The 12,737-nt window shown below is 48.5% G+C and overlaps 1 protein-coding gene across 1 annotated transcript; it reads right to left on the reverse strand.

Moving 5' to 3' along the window:
* Window positions 1–6,397: 6,397 nt before the first annotated feature.
* SHISA3 (shisa family member 3) lies at window positions 6,398–10,748 on the reverse strand. Its single transcript, XM_070410640.1, has 2 exons — window positions 10,472–10,748; window positions 6,398–7,879 (listed from the first exon to the last, which is right to left on the reverse strand). Exons 1-2 carry the CDS (start codon window positions 10,746–10,748, stop codon window positions 7,440–7,442), a joined length of 717 nt encoding a protein of 238 aa, XP_070266741.1. The 3' UTR covers window positions 6,398–7,439.
* Between the last annotated feature and the right edge of the window lie 1,989 nt (window positions 10,749–12,737).

Consider the following 12,737-nt stretch of genomic DNA (forward strand, 5'->3'; position numbering starts at 1 on the left):
GGCTATTGCTGTAAATCTTGATGTTTATTTTTCCTTTTAAAATTCTATCATGGCTTACCTGGAATTTAATATTCAGTGGACAAATTAATTGGTCTGCTGCACAACTTTTTTTAATAAGTAAATTATTTTATAAACAAATTTGAACAAATTTAATTGAAACTTTTGTTTAGCTGGCCTCTGAGAATCTCTTAATAAAGCTCACAAAACTCAGCAAATAAATCTCCCTTAAGTAGGAAAAAAGCTAAATTTCATACTTGCTTACTCTGAATTAACAGCAACTTTCCATAGGTAAATCTGCTCTTGCAAAGATGTGAGCAGAATATTAAAAATAATAATAAATATTTTTATGTTTCTTGGTTCTAGAATAGAAGCCATAACTGCAGTAAATACTATTTCTTCTTGTTTTACTACTTGAAACTTCATTTTTCACATTTTCAAGTTTATTAGGTTAAAAAAAAAAAAAAAAAAACAGGCAGCCTTGCAAGGCAGCTACTATGGAAAATTGCAGTTTGCATTAGTGATAAAATTGCATTTTCAGCCCCATGAAAAGCCATTCCTGCCGAAACTGCTGTAGAAATTGTGAAGCTGCATGAGTGGAGAGTGTTGAATCTGTGGTCATAGTAGTTTTCTCAGGTTTGTTTATGTCGATGTTCAATGCACTGTGTTTTATAAATAGTTACTAAGTTGAGTAATAACCCGTTCTATGCAGTGTTACGTGTCATTGGCCTTTTGTGAATGTGCATGTTTTAAACTGCAAATTTTAAACATTTTGTCCTCTAATTGTTATTAAAAATGAAATAAACTTTACCATTACATAAAAAAATACTGTTAAAGTTTTAATTGCTAGTTTTAGAAACTATATTGTTTTATAAAACCTTCAAATCCACATAACTATATAGTCTGAGAAGGGGTATCCATTTAATAGCTTTATTAACATATTTTGTTTACAACCCCAGTGATATATAAAAATCCCTTCTTCTTTACCCACCTAAAGGAAACGTGGGGTGGAGTATATTAACATTGGTTTAGGAAGAAGGAGAATTTTGGCAATTAAGTGTCAGAAAGAAAATATTATTTTAAGTGAAATTACTGTATTCTGATTCTGCAGTCAGAAAAGCCTTCCAGGATTGCCCCCCTTAATATGCAAATCAGCCTGCAAGTGAGCAGCTCCCCTCCCCCGCCCCCCAGGGTAAATTTCTCAGGTCTCTAAACCCACCAGTGTTTTTTGTTTTTTTGTGTGTGTTTTTCAGTTCATGAGAAAGTGGTTCGGTTTAGCCATTACATTTGCAGGAAGTAACCAGAAAATGATGAAATTGCCATGTGACACAAAAGTACAGGAAACATCAGAAATGACAACAATAGTTCCATCAAAAATAGACATGGTTGGCTAACCGGTAACGAGCTGCTCTCGAGCGACCTGCTGGCAGAGGCTTAGTTCGCAGACACTGAGGAAGCAATGTGAGGTGCCCCTGGTTGTGTTCGAGTGAGGGCCCCAGTTCTTTCCCAGTCTTCTCAGGGACAACAGTGGTGTGTGACTACCCCAAGCAAAACCACAGCAAAACAATATGCAGACAGAAAAGTTACCTGTAATGAATTCTTGTAAATTCAGTATGCTTCCTCGTTTAGAAGCTTTCGTATTCTTACCGCTGTGGTACACTCACTTGTTATTTCACGTTTAAACTATGTAACTAGCGGTTCAAATAAGAATTCTCTGTCAGAATAACTTCATTAATAACGAATATTTAATTGCAATTTTAAAGTAGCCATGTACATATAAAAAATGTTAACGATTTGTTCCTTGATAGTTTAAGATGCCCATAAATTCTTACTTTTTCTGAACATATACTCAGTCAACTTTTTAGGTTATACAAAGGTAAACTGACTCATTGAAATGGATCAGATTGCTAATTATGATTGTGTATATTTTCAGGAGCCTTTTTGGTTATCTCATTTTAGGCAGGAAATTTCCTATGGACTTAAGTCAATCTGGGAAATTCTTCACCATGAGAAGGAGCTAATGATGACATCAATAAAGAATGGAGAGGCGGGGAAAATAAGAGGCAACAGTCTCTCCATTTGAACAATGAAAACTACAATCTGCTGGCTTTAGAATGAAATAACCATTTTAAAGCAAACCTACTATACTAAATGTGTGTGGGGGGGAGGGGGGGGCGGGGTATGCAGATGATAACATAAACTCACAGGCCATTAGTACCCAACAGGGTAGGAAGGTGCTCTGTCCCAGGCCATAATGGTAAATGAGCCAGGTATCAGAGGAGGCCATGGATTATCATGGACCAACTCTGTCAAACCATCGGACCATGTTCTCTGTTCCCTGCACTCCCGTCAACATTTACACCTGCCCTCCCACAGTACTTAAACTTTCATTTTTATTTTTGGGTATTTCATCTGCTTTCTATCATTTATCATTAACAACGACACAGCTCCCTCCCTACTAGAATGCAAGTGATATGAGGCAGGGACCCTAACTACCTATTTCTCATGACAGCCCTAAACAGTAAGGTACCATTAATATTTCTATTTTACAGATGAAAAACACACACACACACAGTGAAATGAAGTGGCCCAAAGTCAATCAGTTTATAAGTAAGAGCCAGAAAACTAACCCAGACACTATGACCCTAAAATCCGTGCTAACTCACCTTCTGGTTTTATGTTTCCCATGTGTAAAGGAAGAGATATTTGTCATGTAGTATTTCTATCTGTATTTTATATCATCCTGGGTTCTCATGATGTAGCACAAACACTACTGACCCTTACAATCCATTCTATCTATAAGACATGTACAATAGTTCACAATTAACCACAGTTCCCCCAATAGATTTTCCTGAGAAAATTAGGCCTTCTAGGTAGGTGTCGTAAAGAATGTAGACTCAAATTCTTTGGGAGGGTAACAAAGCATCAGAGCAGTTCCCTCCGTGTTCTGTAGCGGGGCGGGCTGCGGTGAGCACCTCCTGGGAGTCTGAAGTGACCCGATGTTAGCTTGGCTGTCTAATCTTTCCAATATGAAGATGTCATCGAGTGACTCTCCCTCATAAAACCCTTCAAGGCTCCCTCTTGTGTTTGATAAACATCCGACCACCATGGTTTTCAAGATCTCTTATCTGATCCTGCTTGTCTCTCTACTCTCTTCTTTGAATTCTTTGTCTAGTTTCCAAGATGCTCCTTGTCCTTTCACACTGTGGGTGCTTCTCTGCCTCCCTGTGAATTCTGTGGTCTTCCCCTCATTTCCAGACTCTTCTCCCCCTGGCCATCCAGTCTTCTTCACTCAGCTCCCACTCGTCGCTCCCTGCTCAGTGCAGCCTCATCGCCTCCAGGATGAGTGAGGTGCCCTTTGCCTGGGCTGCCAGCGTGCTCTGCATGCACTTGCCCTGTCGTTGCAATTCTAAGTGTTGGATTAGGGGTTCATCTTCTACATGGCTGTGAGCTCTCAGAAAGCAGGAAAGATAACGTGCTTCTTTTATAAGGTGCCCATAACATCATACATAGTTGCTGTGATGCCTAAAGTCCATGGGAAAAGTGCCTCCTTGAATCAAAACTGGATGTTAGTCCGACCAGTGTTGCTCAGTGGTTGAATGTCGACCTATGAACCAGGAGGTCACGACTCAATTCCTGATCAGGGCACATGCCCAGGTTGTAGACTCAATCCCCAGTGGGGGGCATGCAGGAGGCAGCCAATCAATGATTCTTTCTCATCATTGATGTTTCTCTCCCTTCATTGATGTTTCTTTCCCTTCTGAAATCAATAAACGTATTTTTTTTAAAAGAAGAAGAAGAACTGCATGTTCTTCACCTTGTTACTCCCATCCTCTAGCACAGTGCCTGACCCATTAGTGTGTCCAACATGTGATTGTTGAACGGAACGATTCCTGCAAATCTGCCACAGTATGGCCTTTTCACCCTGGGATGTGAATAATAATATTATCAGCTACCTGGCTTCCAGAGAGAAGTGCAAAGACATGTACTAGATGTCAACAAGTACTTGGGGATATGATTTGATTCAGTGTCACTGAATGCCATATTTCAGTAAGGTGCACAATGCTGGCCTCATTTTAAACAATTTATAGCCGGTGAACTTGACTGATGGGAGCATGCTGCTAAGGAAGGGAAATGTGCAGATGTGAGCTTTCAGCATTCTTCAGCATTATTCTGCCTAAGAGATAAAAACTGCTCCCCAAAGGGATGGCAAATAAAAGTACAGCTACTTGAGAAACCTGACAAGTCCTAGATGGTTATCAGTGGGGGCAGTCCTGCCCCCTAGAGGACATTGTGAAATTGTGTGGGTGCATCTTTCTCCTTAATGTTTGGGGCTGGGGCAGGTGTGCTATGGGCATTCATGGGAGAGATCCTGCAATACCTGGCACAGTCCACACATCAAAGGCATGACTTTGGAATGTCCCACCACTCCTTTTGGTGGAAAAACCTAACCCCATTGTCCCTAAAAGGTAATATTTGCACTACCTTAATATACACTGAATTTTCCAGATATAGAACAACTATGCAAATCAAAAGAATATCAAACTTTGCTTTGTTTGGAAAAAAATCATAAACAGCAGCAGCACAACTGTGGTGTTTGAGTTGCCAATCTAGCAAACCTGCATCAGTCTGGCCTGGCCAGTGGGGCTCAGTGATTGAGCATCCACCCTTGGACAAGGAGGTCACAGTTCAACTCCCTGTCAAGGCCCATGCCTGGGTTGTGGGCTCAATCCCCAATAGGGGGTGTGCAGGAGGCAGCTGATCAATGATTCTCATCATTAATGTTTCTATCTCTCCCTCTCCCTTCCTCTCTCTAAAATCAGTAAAAACATATTTTAAAAAAAAAACAAACCTGCATTTGTCCTGATTTGGAAATGTTACATGCCAGTTATCTTGTGTAAGAGGTTTGCATCTGAGTCCTTGGTTAGTCTGCTCAAGCCATTATATTTTGAAATCAATTACTTTTCCTTTCTTTCTTCTATTTACCATGAGGGCATTGTATGGATTTTTTCAGTTACATGTGTAATATGAGTAGTGGTATCTATGAATTTCACATGAGGACAGTTCAAGGGATGTCACAAAATAATTGTTCTAAGGAGAGCTCACTGGCTCCAGCAGAGTTGACAATCTCCGCCTTAGAGAGAGGGGCTGGGCCTCATGCTCTGCTCTGCAGGGGGTTTCAAGCGTCAAAACCTCAACGCAGCCCTAGCTGGTTTGGCTCACTGCATGGAGTGTCAGCCCACAAACTGCAGGGGCTGGAGTTTGATTCAGGTCAAGGGCATGTACCTCGGTTGCAGGATCGATCCCTGGCCCTGGTTGGGCCCGTGCGGGAGGCAACTAATCGATGTGTCTCTCTCACACAGATGTTTCTCTCTCTGTCTCTCCCCTTCCCTTCTGCTCGCTCTGAAAATCAACGGAAAAATAACCTGTTGGATCTTGGGAAAGTTACTTCACTTCTCTGTGCCTGTTTCCAAATGTAAAATAGAAATTACAGTAACTCCCCATTGACTTTTTGGGAGGATAAAATAAGTGAGTGCAGATAAATACTTACAATGGTGTGTGGCTCATGAGAGCCCAGGTAACGATTAACTTAAAAATATAAAAAGAGCCATATTTAACGAACATGAATAAAACCAGTCTAATGACAGAAGAATGTGTTCCAGAGCATGTTCTCAAATGTACATCCTTTTATGCTCAGCCTTTTCTCCCTCCCTCCCTCCTCTTCTCCCTTCCCCTTCCTTCTTTCTTCTGTTCCTTCATTATGGGGGCTAATTTGAGATACAGGAGAAAGCAGGAGACTGGAAGGCAGGGCTCCTTGGCCATTAGACTGGGCAAAGGCTCAGTATCTTTAAACTTACTTCAGAAAGGTAGGCCCAAGAGACTCTTGGGTCCGAATTTTACTCTTAACTGTATTTGAAAACAGCTGCTAAGGGTGACCTGTGATAGTATGAATTCATTTAGGCCTGGATTCCCAAACATCTACAGGAGCCAGGCAGGTAACAGAACTGAGGGAGATGGGCCAGGTAAGGGGGGGACCAGGCAGAAGGCTGGCAAATGTCAAGTGTCCTGTCTGAAAAGGGCCAGCCGGAGCCTAGGGCAGTACACATCTTCTATGGGTCACAAGAAGCCAGAAATCCAGATTCTTAGGAGAAATAGCCCAACACGTCTGAGGGTGGCATGCAGCCCACCAGCTGATACTCGAGAAAAACTCACTTCCTTGACTGCTTTCATGAGCCCAGTGCAGGAAATAGCTTTTGAATGTAGTTCAAAATCAATGTGAGATCTTTTTTCTTTGCATTTCAAATGTGAAGTGTTAAGTAAAAATTTTCCTTTTATTGGATAGCAAAGAGTATCATTAAAGAGATGAAATGAAGCGCTTTGCTCTAAAATTTCAAATAGATTTCATGAAAACAAGTATTTTATTTATTCTAACCCAGCAGGATACATGCCCAAATGCATAGTCATCAGACATGGAACTCAGTGACGTTTGCAATATGTAACACTAGATGATTATAACCAGTAGCTGGACTTTGAACTCCACAGTTAATATTAACATAAAAAATTACAGTGTGACTACTAAATAATTAGTACCGTCAATGTGGTAAATCCATTAAATTATAAATCTTTACATTTGTACATAACTCATTTTACATATAAATGTTTTAAGACCCAACTGTCCAACTTTCACTTAAACAGAAAATATTGCTGAACAAAACGTCTGCAATAAATATTCCCTCAGGTGGGTGGGGGAAATGCGTTCACATACGTCCTGTGTTACCATGAATAGCTGTGTAAATACTGAAAACTTTAAACGCCTCCTGTGGTTATCAAAATCTTGTATTCTGAAAAAAGCTCTTATAGTTTGAACACAATTTAATTATTAACTTAAAAAGTAACTGTTTCTGACGATGCTAACATTATTCATGGTTAGGTCGCTCCCAAAATCATAAATAGGTCGTTCACTGTCCCCTGTTTACTTAGTAGTAAATTCTTTTAAGTGGACCTTCAACAATAACTAGCACAACCAGGTATTGCCCTTTGCTTATTTATGCATATATTTGTATTATAATTCACTAAACAACTTATAATGAGAAAAGAACATGTAGACTTTTTCTAAACAGTACAGCTGAGTTGTCCAATAAAACATCTTCAACCCGATGGCAACTGTAAAGTTTGAACTATTGTATCTTTTGAATAAAAGTAGCATAAATTGAAATGTACTGGTCACCATGTTTTCAAAGCCAGAAAGCAGTTATCTAACACAGTCATGCTGTGACTGGAGCCAGGAACCTGAAGACTAGAAAGCGTCGTATTTTCCTAACACTCTCCTCCATGGCATCGCTGGGTTCCAGGGATGTTTCCTCGCAAATATCTGTGGCATTGACAGCAGCATCCCACCCGCCTGCCCTGGTACCGCGTGGTGGATGGATGGCCGGGGCCTGTCAACTGGAACTGAAGTCTGGACAAGTCTTCCCAGGCAGTGGGGGCTCCTGCTGGAGCGGGTACGCAAAGTATTGGGGTGACACCAGGAAACCGGACGGCTGGGTCAGGTGGATGGGGTGGCCTGTGGTGTACGGCGGAGGTGGCGAGGGCACCAAGCAGCCTGGCTCTGCCCTGGCAAAGGAGAACCTTCGGATGGAGCCGCCCGTGGAGCTGGAGCTGGTGGCTGTGCTGGACTGCCTGGAAGGTGCTCTGAGGTTCGTGGAGGTCAAGATCATGGGCAGGGTCTCTGTCTGGTAGCTGCGGAGGGAGAAGCGGATTGGCTGCTGGGAGGGCTCCTTGGGTCTCAAGCAGGTGCAGCAATAGATGGCCACTAAAGAGCCCAGGATGATGAAGGCGATGAAGATGGAGCCAACAATCAGGAAAGGGACGTAGACAGGCTCTAAAAGGCAAAAACAAACAAAAAAAAGGGACATAGACAGATGCTGGGACAGGGGTCTCCCAAACTCCGGGCAGCTCAGGGGTGGGAGGGGGGCGGCTCAGTACTCCCACTGGTAGGCCCAACTTCTCAGAGCTTGTTACTGGTAACTTCTAGAGTGTAAACTGTGATGAGGGAATATCCTTGCTCCTAGCGGAGAGGAAGGAAACTGATACTGTAGCCTCTGTTAGCAATTAGCCATCATATTGCACATCTGGAAGTCAGAAGGAACAGACTCGATCCTGTTCACGCACCGAGGAAAGGAAACGGTGGGTTTTTCTTGGTTACTGTAACTCTGGGTTTAAATCCGGGTTTTAGTAGTTTTATCACGGTGGGGCCTTAGGGCTTTGACCCATAGCTGAGGCTGAAAATCCATCTCCCATCCCAGAATCTCCAATCTAAGCGAAGAGAACTAGGCCTGTTAAATGAGACCCTCTGGAATTTGCCAGACTATGGAAAGAGCTGTATGAAGAAACCCACAGTGGGCCCCAATTAACTGTGTCTCCTAATGCATCACAAATGGTCATCTCTGGATGTTTCCAAAAATAAGTGGGGATGCCTACTCCAGCAGCCAGCGTCTGCCTCTCAACTCCCACACAAACCCTGCCAAGGTGAGGCTGATCTTTAGGTAGATCATGATGCACATCGTGGCGTTGGTGGCCCAGACTGTGTGTGAGAGCATCCTTCCGGCAGAGCAAACCCCAACTTCCTGTCTACAAGGCAGACAGGAAATGTCCCACCCCAGCGGCACACCCTGACTGATAGAGCCACACGTGCAGGCCGCCTCCAGCTTAGAGACAGAAGAAAGAAAACCTGTTGCCCGAGGCCCTACCTCTGCGTGGCTCTCTTTTATTTGTCATCTGATTCAAGTCTCGTGGAGGTGGGCATGCTATGCTCTATTTTCCAGATATGGAAAGATACCAGACAATTTTCTACATTCCCCGAGGCAGTGGGTGACAGGGAACTATCAACCCCTAATTTCTGTGGGTGTAAGCTCCTCAGTGGACCACCCATTCGGCCAGGTTTGGTAACACCTGTGGAAGGGGGGGGGGGCGGGGCGGGGGGGTGTAGAATGAGCACTGCTCAGCGTCCCTGCACTCGCGTGCCATCCACGGCCTACCTCTGAGAGTGGCATGCCCACTGTAGCCGTGAGAGGAGGCCCAGAGCAGTCCCGTAACTGGCCCAAGGTGACACCGCTGGCAAACCACAAAGCCACAGCCGGTGAGGACCTGCCAGACCCCAGCTCAGTGAGTGTGGGGGCTGCGCTCCCTCTGAGCAGAGCCCGTGGGTCCCCCGCAGTAGACTAGTCGCTTACGCTCACTCTGTACCTACGGACAGCAACCGGGTGCCCCGAGGTGAGAAAAGTGTATCTTTCTGACCGGCTGCCTAGAGTGCCCGATTTCCACTGGTGATCTTTTCTCCAGTAGCCGCTTCCCAATTCCTCTAGGCTGGGCAGCCCGACCTCCAAAGCTGGATTTCTTGGAAGTCCAATGAAATTCTAGGGAAGAGCGGGCTCCCCTTTCCTCTGGGTTACGCACCCCTGTCCTGGCGGGGGCAGGAGGGGGAGCGCCAGCCTCATTCATTCATTCATTCATTCTCTCCCACCTCTCCTCGCCTGGCCGGGCCGTCTCTCCCAGGCTTCGGACCTCCGCCCGCGCCCGAGTCGGGGGTGCGGGGCGCTCAGCTCCGCCCGCTCCTCTGGTTTCCGGGCCGTAAAACCATCGCCCGGGGCTCTAAAGGGTTTCCCTGATGTTCGGCCTCAGGTGGGAAGGTCTTTTTTTTTTTTTTTTTTTTTTTTCTGTTAGCGTGTAAAGTTGCTCTGCCGGGTTGTGATTTATTCCGCTCTGAAGTGAGCGGAAATTTGACCCGTGTTTTCCGACGTGAGAATAGGGGGCGGGGAAGCCCCGGCGACCCCGGTTTCTAAATCTCCGCGGCGAGGACCCCGGCCTCTCTGAAAGGCGTGACAATAGGGGGTGGGCTGCAGAGGGTAATTCGATGCAGAGAAATGAAAGGAAGTCGGAAAATGGAAGAGCGGTTTAGAAACGCTACCAAAAGACCACAAAGCGGGGGAGACGTGGCTGAAGTTCCTTAGCGCTGCGGGGCTGCAGATGAGCGCGCCCCACAAGTTGCATTCTCTGCGCCCTCGGCACCTTCCGGAGTGATGGGCCCCGCAATAGGGCGTCCTCGTCACCCCCAGAACCCAAGGCCGGCCTAGTGGCTGCCCCCACAGCCCTTCTGCGCAGCCGCCCGCGGGCCCGGGGGCCCCCGCCGGCTTCCCCAGAGTCACCGGGGCCAGCCTCGCGGTCCTCGCGGTCCTCGCGGTCCCCGCAAACTCCCCTCGGCCCAACCCGCGGGGACCGCGAGGAGCGGGAGTCGGGGCTGCAAAAGGATGGGGCCCCCTGACCTGAGCCGCGGCCACCCGCTCCGTCGGGGTCTCTCCACCTCCCTTGCTCCGTCCACTTTGCACAGACCCAGGGGCACCTGGGCGCCTCCCCATGCGCCCGGCCTCCCCCTCCTCCCCCCCCCCCGCAGTAGCCGCCGGGGCCCCGCACTCACGCGCCGGGAGGCCCGGGGGCTCCAGCTCCCCGCGGTCGTTGGTGCAGCCGCCCTGCTCCAGCCGGGCGTCCGCCGCGGCGCAGCAGTAGCGCAGCGCGCAGGAGCCGCAGCAGATGGTGGCGTCCCGCGTGTCGAAGTCCTCCGGGCACTGGAAGCCGTCGTGGTCGTTGCCCTGCGCGTCCACCCAGCCGTGGCAATACTCGCCGGGCGGCTGGGCGCCCGCGGGGCCCCCGCGCAGCCAGCCCAGGAGCAGGCAGACGGCCAGCAGCGCCCCCATCGCCGCGCGCGCCCGGGGCGGCGGGAGGGGGACGCGGCGGGAGAGCGAGGGACGCAGCGGGGGCTCGGGGCGCCCCGCGGATCCGCCTCCCCCGGGGCGCGGGCGGGAGGCTGCCTCGGGGGCCGCGGCCGCTCCCGGGTGCGTTAGCGGGGGCCGGGGAGGCGACGGGGGCTGCGCTGGGGCATCCGCCGGCCGGGGCTCGGCATGGTGCGCGGAGGCAAGTGGACGGGGGCCCGCGGGAGGCGCCGGCAGAAGAGGCTGCGGGGACCGCTGCCGCCGCCCTCGGCGCGGCTCATACCGCTCCGGCTGCTCCCGCCGCGGGGGGCGCGTCGAGCCCTCGGCCGCCTCCCTCTCCGTGACTCACGGGGCCATCGCGCCCGGGGCGGGCCACGCCAGGGCCGCGCGGCGCTCGGACTCGGCAGGTCCGGAGCGGAGCCCAAAGGAGGGAGAATGGGAGCGCCCCACGTGTGGCTCCCGGGACACGCGGCCCCGCGGCAACCGCCCCGGTCTGTCCCGGGAGCAGGAGTCAGCCGGGCCGGCCAAGTCCGATCGGCCTCCTGTTGCTGACAGCTCTGCCTTCCAGGCGTCCTTTAAAAGGGAAGAGGGAGGGGGAGACGGCGAGGGTGAAGAAAGAGTCCGCCCTCCCGGGTCGCGCCGCTGGAGCTAATCATCGAGGGCGCGACGTGGACCCGGTCCTCCGCCTTCCCCGCCCCCGCCCCTCGCCCACCGCGCTCCCCCACGTCTCGGCTCTAAACCTGAAAAGTCCAGATCCTCCCCACACGCCCCCCAACTCTTGCTCCGCTCAGAACGTTCCGCAGAATGAAGGAGGGGCCACCCGGTGTCTGTGCCTATCCACGCGCGTTGGTGCGAGGGTGTCGACGCGGGTTGATGCTTTTTATGCATCTAATCAAAATCACCGCAGCGCTGAGGTTTGTCAGTTCTGTCGCCTGTGGCGTGCATCCGCACTCATTCCTAGGACACCTGTTCTAAGGGTTCTGGACGGACAGCATGATTTTTAGGGGCTGCCAATATGTGCACTGAGATTGCTACCAAGTTTCCACTTTTCCCCCCGGCAGCGAGCCGGCACATTTTCACAAACACACACACTTGCACTCTCTCCCCCACCCGCCTAACCGGCGCGCCGCTGAGTGAAGAATCGAGGGTCACTCCACTCACCCGCCAGGGCAACTTGCAAAACCTCAAAGAGCACGACTTGCCCGCGAAGGAAATCAAAGAACAAAATGAATGATAATGGAGCAGATCTGAACTTCTGTTGGGGCAAAGAAACACATTTATTTAAAGGATGCGTCCCCTGTGTGCTATTTTCGGGGGCACTGCTCCTTGAGCGGCTTAAGTGCCTTATGAAACTGGTGTTAAGAATTTATTTTTACTGCATCCTGAACTTCCTCTGGTCCTGCACTGGTATGTGTGAATGCGGCCCGCGTACCTCGACCGATTTGTCAAACGCGCTGAATGTCCGTTCCTGATTTAGATGTTGGTGAGTCCAGTGAACCAAAAGAGACAAAATTGGCTGCGACCAGAAATGAAAACGTGCGGTCATAAAAAGCATTGACCACGCCTACGGCTTCGGAACATCCCAGATGGCTCAGAGGAGCGTAAATATATACACACTGAAGGGAACGGTTTCTTTTTTAAAATCTAAGTTAAAGTATACCCCAAGTCAAGAACTACTACTGATTTCTGATGTTAAATATCAGGATTAGCACTGAGTTATGCGAATGTCAAAATAACGCCCAACATTTCAGATGTTCAGTGGGACTGTGTAAATCCGTATTTAACTTTATTGCTCGCTTAGAGTTTTCTTGGGACAATAATAAGCTTTAAAGTAAAACCAAGTTAAACTCAGGCTTTCATCCCCAGACAATGGATGAAATGGGACAGTTTTTTCTTGACTTAAAAATCAAGCATGTGGACATTGTTGTGCAGAAATTACTTGGAGACTGTGTTTTTATTTACACGCCAAAGGGC

This window comes from Myotis yumanensis, unplaced genomic scaffold, assembly GCF_028538775.1.
Source record: "Myotis yumanensis isolate MYYU_CA2020_CCGP unplaced genomic scaffold, mMyoYum1.0.hap1 SCAF_1, whole genome shotgun sequence".
In the NCBI taxonomy this organism is placed as follows: domain Eukaryota; kingdom Metazoa; phylum Chordata; class Mammalia; order Chiroptera; family Vespertilionidae; genus Myotis; species Myotis yumanensis.

Bases quoted from the DNA above. Each gene is read 5' to 3' on its own strand.
- SHISA3 (XM_070410640.1), bottom strand. From the start codon at position 10,748: ATGGGGGCGCTGCTGGCCGTCTGCCTGCTCCTGGGCTGGCTGCGCGGG. The intron at 7,880-10,471 runs GTGAGTGCGGGG...TTTGCCTTTTAG, and splicing joins GCCCCCGGGCCTCCCGGCGC to AGCCTGTCTACGTCCCTTTC.